A 13,949-nucleotide genomic window follows, 5' to 3' on the forward strand; every position below is an offset into this window, starting at 1 on the left:
ACTCATTCACAGTACTGCTGTCATTTTTTCTAATTGTAGATTCCGATAGCTTTGATTGGTTATGACAGTACCTCCTTATCTTAGGCCTCCGGCTGCATAATATTGTATATGGTCTGTCTCCATTGTTGATACACCAACATTCTTTTCAATGAAATTAGATTTTATTTACAGGATGTCAAGACACTACTCATTCACATTACACCCTTCTGATGAGGGACAGGGCACTGAGGGCACCCTCGTCATTCGTCCCTCCATTGCTGCTTACAAGAATAAGAGCTACCATAAATGATAGGGTTTAATAAGTTTTAAAAATAAAAAACTCAAAAGGTAGGGTGTAAATGAGTCAAGTTTAATATAAAGTACAAGTACTATATATAGCTTGTTTGAACGTATAGATAAGATATTAAACAAAAGTAGCGTATTTGATGATTTAAATAAGACATGCTATATGATAATTTTCATATATCTATTAATTTGCTTATTCTATAGTACAACTTCACGGGCAAAATACTTGTATGTATGTACAACAGACTTTTTATCTTTACTAAAATCAAAATTTCACCCATAAAAAAAAAAAAAAAAAAAAAAAAGACAGAAACTTTTAATATGTTCTGAATCCTCTGCAATTAAGATGGAGAATCATCTTAAAAATCTATCATTCTAATGGTGAAAGCAATACCATTTCATGAGTCAAGAGAGCTCGTCATTCATCATAATAATGCAGTTTCTAACGCGATACAAATTCCTTTCTTTGAGAGGAAATGACCTTGCTATATCTTTATTAGCCCGCCTTCTTTCAACAATCAAATGTGGAGGCAATCTCATCATTTGATCTTCATCATCAAAATCCGAACTTGCCTCGTCGCTTTCATACCGGAAAGAGTACTGCTGGTTCCCACTTCCCGGTATATGAATGGGCAAAGAGGAGCTAACCTTTTGCATCTTCTTCTTAAGACTCTTCCTCCTTTTCAACACCATTTTCGACGACCCATTTGATTGGATGTTGTTATGCTTGCGCGTCCACTCATCGTTTTCCTCGTTATCATTGTTACATTCCATGCTTTGATCCGATGAGTAGTCCGAAAACATCACATCGGACTCTTGAAACTCAACAAAATCCATAAAGCTTACGTAAAGAAGGAAAATTAAAAGAAAAGATTTCTTTAAGTGTTTAGCGAGTTTTGCAGCTAGGCAGAACCCTTAAATCAAATCCTGTCTACACCACTGCCCTTTTACAACTACTTATAAAACTCGAGAAAATTGAATAATGGTTTGGAGGGATTTGGAGATGAGTTTGTTATGATGAGCAAGAAAAATGAAGAGTATGAAATGGTAGTAAAGGGTATAAAGTAAATGGGTATATATAGGAAATGGGAGGTGAAGGGTATCAAATATGGAAATGGACCCTTAAAAGGGAATATAAATTGGACAAAATGAAACGTAATGGCGACATTGATATTGTGTATGGTGTTTGGGTTCCGAAACTTGCTCTTGTGTTTTCTTTCAGCCCACGACTTTGTTGGAGCCTAATCTTGGTCAATTTTTTTATATTATTTTAAGGAAATAAAATATTTCAATGGATTTTATAGGAGGGAAATTCTAATTTAATATTGTCATAACTCATAAGGAATAAATAGTGATACTCGTATATGCTTATTGATTCCTTCGTTAGGAGAGAATTTGGGGATTGGGATGTAATTTCTATGGACTGTATTTTCTCTTTTAATACGCAATAAAATTCAAATTTTATTTTTTAAATATTATATTTGGAAAAAAAGGCATTTTTCTTGCTTATGTTTTTGTGTTTAAGTTAGAAATAAATAAATGCAAAGACACTCATTTTTAAGTTAAAATTTGGGTGTGTGTTTATTTCAATCAAAATTCGAGTTATTCTTGACTTGGAGTAACTTTAATTCAGGCGATTACTTGTTTTGATTCAAATTTGAGGATAATTGATGCAAGCTAAATTCAGGTTATATTGAATTCTTATTGTTAATTTTGGGTCAAAAAATGATTTTACATTGAAAGAAAAAGTATAAGAAAATTCTTTGGTCATTGTATTTTTTTTTTTTTTAAACCCTTGGTTGTGTGATATAAACTTTCCCATTAAACCAAGCTTTGCTTAGTTATGGTCATTTTATACTAATCAACAATTTTATACTTTAACATTTACATGTTCAATTGTTCAGTAGAATGATATGATCCAAAATTTGTATTTAGATGAAGTGATGAACCCTCTAATAAGTAATGTTTCTCTCTTATCTATCTCTATATTAAAATGTATCCATATGCACATCTTTTAGTATAAATTTGTTCTTTTGCTCAATCAACAGCTAACTACTAAAAATGGTCAAATATAAGCATCCATTAATCTAAACTTATCACCAATTCACCATTAACACATTGTGATAAGTATCATGTAATAATAGCCAATTAGCATGTTGGAAAACTAAAGACTTATAGATAAGATAAATCCCACTACTTGATATAAAAAGTTTAAGTAAAGTTGTAGCTATCACCCAATTAGGAATGAAGTGTAAGTAATTAAGTAAGCACATATAAACTATAGTATAAATTTTACTATAAAGATATAAAATCAATACTATATTATAGATCTTGCTTGACAAAAAGTCTTAATAAAATTTTGTCATTTTGTATAGAGTTGACACGTAAAGATGAATAATCCAACCTAAAAGCTGCCAATCAAATCCTTTTTACGTCTAATAGTATTATTTAATTTAACGCATTAATTAATCTATTTCATTTTTTTAACAGCATTATATGACCAAAGTGAACATGTACATCCGAGCTGGAAGTACAAGCTAATTACGTTAGCCTTAATCAGAGTGATTATGATTAACTTAATTAGAGTTGGAATTGCTAAGAGAAGTCTTTATTACCAGCACGTAACCATATTCTTAACACGTGGCTCATACATTTTATAATTGGATATATTTTTGGATTTATTAGATGCTTTAAATTATATACGTGGGCTTATAATTTTGATGTGCTGTACTTTAAGAAAGTTCTGGAATTGTCGCTTCCAAGGGAACGTATTTGACAAATCTAATTCTTAATTTACGAGTATTAATTTAGTGTATGTGTTGAGTATGTGTACACGCGTAAATAAATGAGTAATACTGTATTATCAAGAAATTTTATTCAATTTTCTCCGTTATTTTAAGTAAAAGTTTCATTTCTAACAATAAATTTTTTAATCTTCAACAATTCGTCGTAAATTTGAATATTTGATTATCGAGTGCATGAAGAAATAGTTCAACCATGTGGTAAACAAACCTAAATTAGATTGCTTGTGTTTTATGTTGTGCTATGAGCGAGCTACCATTTATCTATATTCTTTACTCCCGTGTAAGAAATATTCTACATAGCTTTTAAAAGAGGTATAAAAAAAAACAATGTGAAAACTCTTCTCTTAAGGGTTTGACCAAAATTTTCTACTACGTATTTCCTCCGTTCTTTTTTACTTGACCCGCTTTAATTTGACTTTTACACTATTTATCACTCCTCCTTTGATTATCTTTTGTGAATAATATGTAAGAAGAAATATATTCATGTGAGATCTTTTTGAATTCGAAATAATATCATAATATATAACTTTTATAATTTTTACTTATAAAGGAATTAAAGTTATTGATCGTTAAAATTTTGCATTGACAAGCGCGATAAAAGAAACATGTCAAGTAAAAATAAACAGAGGAAGTATGTTGTTAAGAGATTAACTCAAATCTCAACTCTAATCAATAATTATATAATAAAATTTGTTGTAAAGTATTTGTAAAGACCTTGTGCATCAAGTATAATTGTATAGATAATAGTAAATTATGCATAAATTATGTGAATAATATATAGTTGTAATAATTTCTAATTGTATCATGAATAGTTCATAATTATTTGATAATATGTTCTTTTATATATCCAATGTTTAATCTGGAGTACACAATTTTTAAATCACTATTGTGTTTTAAAGTATTGTGAAGACCTTGTGCATCAAGTATAGTTGTATGATAGTAAATTATGTATTAATTTTATGTGAATAATACTTGAAATAATTTCTAATTGTATCATTACTAGTTCTATCTTTTTCTCAGACAATCTCTTCAATAAAGAAATGAAATTTGTTGCAGAAAAGTTCTAACAGAATCAATGCTAATATTTGCTTAACTGCTCAAACACATTGACCATCCGATCCTTAATTATATTATATTCTTAATTATTTTAATAATCTTTAATTTTTCTTTCCTTAAGACTAGGTGAACTAAAACATTTATTTTTATTTTTATTTTTATTTTTATGTGGTTTTATTTATTTATTATTTATTTATTTTTAAATTACTATATTGAGGGGAGATGATGATAAGAAGTAAAGAAGATGAAGCACAAACTATTTGAAATGTTAATTTGACTTTGGTAATTGGTCCGCATCACCTTATCAAAAATTTTAATTAACAGACACTAATCTAGTCTTTACATTTGTTATTTATTTAAGTAATTATTTATTTTTATTCAAAAAAAGTAACAATTTGTTTAACCCCTTAAAATTAAAAAAAAATAGAATCACCAATAGAAAGAGCTTAAGCATTTGATGTTGACTTTTTTTTTTGGTAGGTGAAATGAAACATTATTTTAGTTTTTCATTGCTGTTGGACTTAATTTTCATTTTTTTAGTTTTCTTTCTGTTTTTTAAGTGTTACAGTTTGACCGACACATAATTTTAGGCAATTTAGTTGACTTAAATAAAAATAAGAGGTAAGTGGGATAGTTGGATTATTAAAAAATTGTAAAATAAAGATAGTGGGGATAATAGTTGATTGAAAAGTAATGAATGTTGGAGGAAAGATATAATAAAAAAAAGTAGTAGTAGATTTTGGTGGGGACCATAAGAAGAGAGAGATATTATATTTAATGTAGTTTTTTGTCAAAATAGAAAGTGTAATACAGTACTTATTAAAATACGGAGGGAGTACCAATTAAGCATTTTAATTTAATTTGGTTAACTTTAATTTATTTCAATTCCATTTAGATTTATTCACTACAAAAGAACAATGTATTTGTCTTAAAAAAAAAAAAAAAAAAAGGAACAATGTATTTTGTTGGTGAACTATTTGATTTCAATTTGAAAGTTTCACGAGTTAAATGCAACAAATATCAACTCAAGAACCTTGCAAAAGTTCTTATGCAACATTGAAAAATTAAAGCTCAAGTACAATGATCACAAATAAAGTATCAACAAAATATTGGGCCTTTCAATTAATTAAACTCACTTCACATGAAACAATGTACTAGTATTCTACGTACAAACTTGGATTTGGATGTTAGTTTGAGTATAACTTTGAATTGGTGAAGAATCAAAATATCAAATGGAATCACCAAATATGTACTTAGTGCTCGTAATAAAATACAGTGCATACTGAAAGGCACACAATATTTTGAAGATAAGACATTTTTATTGAGTATTAAAGTTTAGACGACCCTATCATTAAGGGCATAACATGTACAATTATTACATCAGAATTATACATAATACAAAAGTACTAAATTTACATTCATTTGTTTAATAATTTTACGGGAAAAAACCCAAATGGAAAAGCTCGTGAAAATACAACTAAATCCACGAGCCAAAAATCCAAATGAGAAAACCCATGAAAATACAAATGAGAAAACCCATGAAAATACAACTCAATGTAAATAACTATTCATTCCCTCGATCTAAAACTCCCAACCAAATAAAATACGGAATATGGAGTATATTTTTTTACAAAAATAAATAGACTCTTCTAAAAATAAAAAAAATAATAAGTAAAAAAAAACTCTATCCCTTTCTCTTTCACACATTTGTTTTTTTTCTCTCAATTCATCCTATCTAATTAAACACACCAAAAATCATTTTTTTTTTTTTTTTTTTGTTTTTGTTTTGTAAGAGAACAAAAATCAAACTATCATCTCTCAAGAAAACCAGTCATTCTGAGGATGTTGTTCCTAGCTTCACACAAATTTTTTCCTTTCAAAGGACTAAATGATCTTGCCATTTCTTCATTATCCCTTCTTTCTACAATCAAATGTGGAGGTAATCTCCTCATTAGATCATCATTATCATCATCATCATCATTGTCCTCGTCGAATGGTTCGATTCCGTATCGAACAGAGCTCATTGCCGGTATATTGACCAGCATAGAAGAGCTTATCCTTGGTTTTTTCTTATGACTTTTCATGCTCTTTAACATCATCCTTGGATGATTTGATTGACTCATTTGACTGTAATGCTTTAACCTCCGATCATCGCTTTCGGTCTCGTCGCTTGTTTCGATACTTTCATCCGATGATGAGTAGTCTGAGAATATCACCTCTGATTCTTCAAATTCATCAAAGAAGTCCATTTTTTTGAGTTTTTGGGTTTTCTTGTTAAATGACACCTTTGTTGTAGCAAAAGAAAAATTTGGTTATTTGCCTAAACAAAAGTAATGAAAATGAGGATTAAATTTGAAAAGATTTTTTTGTTTTAGATGAGAAAGAATATAAGATTTGTATGTATTTTGATTTTTGAGGATAGATGAAAGAACCACATGTATGTATATATAGATATTTGGATATTGAAGGAAAACGTAGGGAATAATGGAATATTACTTATTTGAAAGCGTACTAAGCACTTTTTTGTTAATTTATTTATGGATTTATATATTTATTATTCTTGATTTTATGATATTTTATTCAATTGAAATTGTCTACGGCTTTGTTGGATTACAAACCTTCACAAGCACCTTTTTTCTTAAGCACCACGGCTTTGGTTTCTACTTGCAACTTTGCAAGCTCTATAGTTGGCTAGTTACAAATTCTTAAATGGACCTTGCTTATACAATTTCTTTTGGAATGGTATGATTCCGTTTTACATTTTTAGAAATAAGTATTATCCTTATTTTTATTCCTTGACTTGGAATTTAATTTTAGAAGGTAAGCTAGGGAATGGAAAAGATACAAGAAGAAGGTATATAAATTGTAGTCTGATCCCTTCCATTAAAAAAAAAATAATAAATAGATAAATAAAAAAAAATTGTACACTGATCCCTCTGCCATAAATTAAGGGCAAATTGACCCTAAAATCTAAATGACTTAAAAAATAATGATACGTAAATCAAGATATTTTTTGATACGCATATGAGACATTTGTGTTGCTGATTTCGAGGTTAATTTGGACCCTTAAAACCTAAAATAACCCCCAAAATCTTAATCAAATAATTTTTTACTCGCAAATCAATACATTAGATATACCAGTGGGAAGGCAAAAACTTAAGAGTGTATCAATAAGAAAAGTCAATACCAGATCGAGGGATACCAATGATAATTACCCTAAAGATAGATTAAAGGTTATTTAAACGTTAGTTACTTAATTGATTAGGGCCTGTTCACATTTACTTAATTTCAGTTCAGTTCAGTTCAGTTCAGCTCCAATCAGTTCAGTTCAGTTTAGTTCAGCTCAAATCAGTTCAGTTCAGTTCAGTTTAGTTCAGTTCAGCTCTTAATTTCCCTCTCACATAAAATATTCATTTCAGCTCAATTCAGTTCAGTTCAGTTCAGCTCCAATCAGTTCAGTTCAGTTCAGTTCAGCTCTAATCAGTTCAGTTCAGCTCAATTCAGTAAATGTGAACAGGTCCTAGTCACCACAGTTAATTAGTTCAAAGTACAAGTGTACAACTGATAAATACTCGCTCGTATAATTAGAGGGGAGCCACAACGTGTAGCCGAGATTAGTCGAGTAACCTCTGATCGAGTAACCCTTCAAGTGACCCACAACCGAGTAACCCCTGACTAAGTAACCCCTGACCGAACCCCTTAAGTAAACATGATCGAGTAACCCTTGCTCGAACCCCTCAAGTAAAACCATGACTCGTAACTCGAGTAACCCCTGACCAAACCCCTTAAGTAAACCTGACCGAGTAACCCTCGATCGAACCCCTCAAATAAAAGTAACCCCTGACTGAGTAACTCCTAACCGAACCCTTTGAGTAACCCCTGACTGAGTTACTCGAGTAACCCCAATCACACAGTGTCACCAGCCACATATAAAAATCTGTGTAATTAGAGAGAGTGTGCCATTGACAAAAGCCAAAACCAGGAGTGTATGTATATGACCGGCTAAAGTCGTATCACCTAATCATAAGTATTACCTAAGTCCTCTAACTAATGCAGATAGGGAAGTAGGATCGAATCCACAGGGAAACAAGTCTCTCTATTCCTAATTATTTATTATAATCTAAATTATTAAGTAACCAAAATATTGTTGTACGAAGGAAAATATACTACGGAGATCAAGTTTAGGGAGAAAATCAATAATAAGAAGGCCTAGGGTCACAGGTTCACCAATAATTAATACTATGAGATAAAACATAACAATCAATAATTAACATTGCATAAATAATATGATTAACAGGCTCTCGCAATTTATTAATCAACATAGATCTAACTGGCTCTCGCAATTTACTAGATCTAAGTTCCTATTGAAAATAGCCTTTAATACCAGATTAACATCTGCTCGATTCATCAATTCAATATTACTAAACTTTTACAATTAAATCACATCTGCTCGATTTATGATCCAATTGCAAAGAATTAAAACAATTCAATAAGAAATTATCATGCAATTATCAATAATCAACAATAACAAATTATCCCTTTATATTAATTATGGATCCCCATAAACCCTAGAATTAAACTACGCAGACATAATTAAATCTAAACTAAACAAAGCAATAAAAGTAGCCATGATAGAGTAAAGAAATAAAATTGCTGAAATTAATAAAGAAGAAATCGTTACCAAAGTTAATGGAATTAAGGAGTTTAGTAAAGAACAAGAGTAAGTTGTAAAGAGAGAAAACTAGAGAGAGAAATAATCTAAGTAGAGAGAGAAAGTCTAAGAGAAGAGGTAAAACAAAATAAAACTTCTAAATCGTACTTATACAAAACCTCTAATTACTCCTAATTAGAAACTAAGTATTCGTCGAATAAAACTCTCCAGAAACACGCGCCCGATCTGTAATCCCCCGTATTTATAAATATATTATAAATGAATTTTTATTTTATTCATAATATTTATATGTGTTTTTCCGGGATTTAAGTTTTAAAGTTCCAAATTATTTTTAGGTTGATGATTGATTTTGTTCTAAAAGGATTTTTAATTGTCCATTCAACAATTTATGCCATACATATTAAACAAAGCTAGCCCATTTCATTTATCTAATTGACCCATTAATTTTATGAGGCCCAATCTTAAAACTAACCCTACACCACTCTCTCTCCTATAAATACCCCATACATCCTCAAATTTTTTTCCCCACACAAAAGGTTAGTCTTATTTTTCCTCCTCTTTATTTTCTTTATTTTACTAGGGCAGCTAACGCGCGCGATGCGCGTGGAGTGGCTTGTCCTTTCTTGATGTTTATATTAGGTTGTGTTTAAACTCTCCACGACATTGGGGTTTTAGAGAAAATAATTTGATAAATTAATGGAATGAGTATATTGGATTGTGTTTAAACTTTTTGTTTTTCCGGCAGAACTTTTCCACTTGTTTACAACTTTTCCTCAAAAAACATTTATACAGTTATTCAACAATGCAATATTGCAAAAACATCTACAAACTTAATTAAGAATAGATTAAATATAATTAAAAAATTTATAGAGCACATATTACATACAAATAGAAGTAATTTAACATTGCATATGCATATAATAATGGAAAAGTTTTTCGGAACATTTACTATTTGCAAGTATATACTCTCACCCAACCTAGTAATTACTCTACATAAATTATATAGGATTAACTATATGAAACTAAAAAAAGAGAAACAGTTACACCCAACTCGCATAAACATTAACATTTAGGCAATCAGGGAAAATATAGTATCAGCTTGCATTTGCAACTTTCTTCCAAAAACGTGAATTTGGTTATGCAGTAGAAAAAGTTTTATGCAGCCCCAATTATAGCCTTAAACCCTTGATAATTCCCTTGACTTCCTTCTTGCTTTTTTCCCTTTTCATCGTAGTCAGTTAGGTTCCCTTTCTTCTTAGTACATCTACTTCGACAAAATCATCAGATCATTGGTCCCAATGTCATTTATATACAATTATGTGTAAGTCGTTAATTTTGACCTTCGATCACAAAAAAAGAAATAACTTTTTGCTTGTGCGGTTGGTAAAGTTGTCATGCAATTAAACTATAACCTCCATTAAATATCAAAATTTTAAATTTCATGATTTCATTTTCCTTTTAATTAATTTTATTAATTAAGCAGAAAGATTTTTCAAGCTCATCCATCTTGTAGAGTCATCTTTTTTATTTCAATCATAAGAGATGAACTTTAAAATTTACCTATAGCATAAATAAATAAATAAATAAAAAGTGCATAAATGTAAGGAGATAGAAAGCTCAACACTCATTATTACATTTGTACATGTGGAAGGACATAAATGTAAGAAATAACATATGAGGGTAAGAACGTAAATAAACATTTTGAAGGGCATATAGGTCCATGCACTATTCATAAGCGCAATCTTCTACTTTTTATAAGGTAGGGATTTTTCCTTTATTTTCTTTTTTTTTTCTTCTTCCTTTCTTTTCCTTTTCTTATTTTTCTTTCTTCCTTTTTCCTCCTCTCCTACGTGAGGAATTCCTCACTCACACCCACCTCCAACTGCCGCCTGCTGCTGCCACACCGCCGCCCGCCGCCGGCGACCCACCGGCGACCCACCAGTGGCCCACCAGTGGCCCACATGGCTGCCCCTTTCCTCCTCCTTTTATTTTTGCTCTACTATCTTGTTTATTATTAAATTGTTTTGGGTTTTGATTTTGTATTATAAAGATTATATTTTTAGTATCAAAATCATGTTTTTGATGTTGTAAACTAATAATTTCAGATTTTAATCATGCTATAAATTTTCAGATTTTATAATTTTAAAACCTAGGGTTTCAATTTATTTAAATTGGGATTTTAGGGTTCTTATGACTAACTAATTTGGGGCTTTTGTTCCTAGTCAATTTCTATTGATTAATTAATCATAAAAACATGTTTTAAAGGAAGTTTTAAGGACTTTTAATGTAGATTATATCGCTGGAAATTTTTGTAAGTATTAATTTGTGATTATGGGTTGTTTTCTAGGAGGTGATTTTTCCTTAGGAGACTTTTAAGTGATTAAAAGTGGCGCAAAGGATTGTTTACACGAGGTACGTACATGTCTACTTCGTTGTAAGTAGTATCATGTTTAGGTACCAAAAGGAAATAACTTAGGTTCATGATTAGAGAACAATTGGATGGAAATTGTTTGGTTATATATTTAATTAATTCATGTATTTATGTTTATGAGGCGTGTTTTGGTGAATTAATTATGCTTGTATAGAATTATGGATGCAACTATGTTGAATTATATTGGATTAATTGTTTGTATGGAATGTTGATGCAAACATATTTTATTGGATTGGTTTGTTAACCACATTTGGATTATTAAAGGATTGGAATTGAATGGTTTAAGTGGAATAAATTTATTAATCATTCCACAAGGTTATTATTTATTTATTTATTACTCAATCATGACTTGTTAGTATGTTGAGTAAAGGTGGTTTATTAAGCCGAAATGGCTAGGTGGGTTGACTATGTTCAACAATTTTGGATAATTTGGAAGTTTAATGGAATTAAAGGTCAATTTGTGATGTGATCACCATTGTCCTAAATAAGATTAAAAATGAATTGATGTATGATTGTTATGTATGGTCTTCTTGATTGAGTCGGCTATTAATCAAAATTCTAATCACGTAAAGTGAAACATGGATGAGCAATAAAACTCTGGAAAGCGTGCACTTCTAGAGTATTGACAATTATGGGTTGGAGTACACGGTGGTAGCCCGTGGCTTTTCGAGGCTTGTTTGATCAACATGTCCTCTTCTCTTTTGGTATTTACATTTTATTTTATAATGAAAGTTAGATGGGATCCTAGACTAACTTTGTGAGAATGGAGTTGCGCCCATTCTTGCATCGCGCTAAACTTTTATTTTAAATGGTCATTTGGGACCAAAATGATTTGGTGGATTGGACAACCTCGTCTATTGCTTACTCCAAATTAAATTAATGAATTAAATATAAAGAGTCAAGTGTTTGGAATTAGTTAGTAAGTATGTTGAGTCAGTTGAATTGTTTAAGTGTGGAGTCTTGATTAAATAAATTTGTGTTATATGTTTATTTACTTTAATTAGTTGAGCATGATAGGTTTTGTGCGTTGTAGCTTGTATGTACTCAGCTTTGCTGATTGCGTGCTTTTGTGTGTGTTTTATTTTGGTCATGGCCTTCGCCTTTCAATGACCCTGTGATGATCCAATTATTACACTTGTATTATTGGGGAGCAGTATCACACAGGTTATCTTGATGATGTGAAGTTCGGGATTTGACATACGCATTGTCAAGGGTTTGGTGTGGTTGAGAGTATTCGATTGTTGGGTTGAACTTATTTATATTTTGCTATTTCGTTAATGTTTTGGATTTTTAATATTGGTTTGGTTTTAAATAAGGGCCTTTATGGTTCCAATTTGTAAGCTTTGACTTATTGATTTTCTAAGCTATGTTATTTTAAAGACTTAAGTTTGTTTTTCCGCTGCGATACTTTGATAAAGCCTTAACGTTTTAACACGTGGCGGTAGCACGTCAATGGTTCTCCACTATTTTATTTAAAGTAAGTGGTTTGAAAAAGGGAGAATTATTGGGGTGTTACACGATCGGGCGCGCCTTTTCCTTTGTGAGCTGCATCAGGGACGCTGCTCGATCGTGCTAGCGTTCACACGATCGGGCGCGCCTTGTGCCTTGCACCAAACTTCCTCGCAGCCAAGCCTGATCGTGCTAGCGTTCGCCCGATCGACCCCGGCTTCTCCTTAGAGCTTTGAATTCGATTGGGCTTATTTCTTAGCCCAATCCGGATATCCACTTAGGGGCTTTAATCACTCGGTCCAATGCTCGTATTTCACATGACGAGCCCTTAATCACCGGCTTGATGACTATAACCGGCCTTGGGCTACAAAAACGGTCGTGCTCCTCCAATGTCCGTAGTTGCTCCATGAAAACCCGGGAAAATGCTCAAAAAGTGCAATTCTCTACAAAACTCAACTAAAACTACGAAAACACTAGAAAGCACCAATTAGTAATAAAAGTGGCTCTAACGAGCCAAAAAACACTACCAATTATGACCAAGGGACGGGGGTAAAATACTATATAAGATAGAAATATTAGTTTACCAATGATAATTACCCAAAAACAATTATTCTCTCAAAGGTTTGACCAAAATTGTCACTGGTATTAACTATTAAGACATTGAACTCAAATCTGCACAATTAAATAATTATCTTTAATTATACAATTAAGGCCTCGTTCACTTCACATTATTTTTGCTAAATTGAAATTATTTTTACCGAGCTGAATTATTTTTGCTGAACTTAATTATTTTTACTGAGCTGAAATAAATTTTACTAAACTTAAATTATTTTTGCTGAACATAAATTATTTTATTGATTCTTTGTTATATTTAATTTTCTTCTTATAGGTACTGATTTTTATTGAACTGAAATTATTTTACTGAACTGAACTTATTTTTTGCTAAACTGAACTTATTTTTGCTGAATTGAAATTATTTTTACTGAATATTATTTTTTTAAGGTGAAGTGAACAGGGCTTAAATATATCCTTATATCCCATTGTTAGAAGTATAGGATATTTAAAATTAAAATTGCATTGTAAAGTATTGCCAAAAAAGAAAAAAAAAAATTGTGCATCAAGTACATATTTTGAATCTAAATGCCTAAATTTGTTATAAAATATGTAGAAAACATGAGAGATGGAGAGAAAATCAATCAGTATGTTCCACTTGTATTTCATAAAATGGAGGTATAGATATATATAGATACAA

General features: G+C 30.8%; 2 protein-coding genes across 2 annotated transcripts; both read right to left on the minus strand.

The window, feature by feature from the left end:
* Window positions 1-690: 690 nt before the first annotated feature.
* Window positions 691-1,197, minus strand: LOC145610028 (protein S40-3-like). Its single transcript, XM_081665271.1, has one exon. It carries the CDS (start codon window positions 1,120-1,122, stop codon window positions 691-693), a length of 432 nt encoding a protein of 143 aa, XP_081521397.1. The 5' UTR covers window positions 1,123-1,197.
* A 3,741-nt stretch (window positions 1,198-4,938) lies between these two features.
* LOC145612301 (protein S40-3-like) lies at window positions 4,939-6,527 on the minus strand. The gene has a single exon (XM_081667672.1). It carries the CDS (start codon window positions 6,392-6,394, stop codon window positions 5,957-5,959), a length of 438 nt encoding a protein of 145 aa, XP_081523798.1. The 5' UTR covers window positions 6,395-6,527; the 3' UTR covers window positions 4,939-5,956.
* Window positions 6,528-13,949: the final 7,422 nt, after the last annotated feature.

Source organism: Chenopodium album, chromosome 24 (assembly GCF_948465745.1).
Source record: "Chenopodium album chromosome 24, dcCheAlbu1.1, whole genome shotgun sequence".
Taxonomy (NCBI): Eukaryota; Viridiplantae; Streptophyta; class Magnoliopsida; order Caryophyllales; family Amaranthaceae; genus Chenopodium; species Chenopodium album.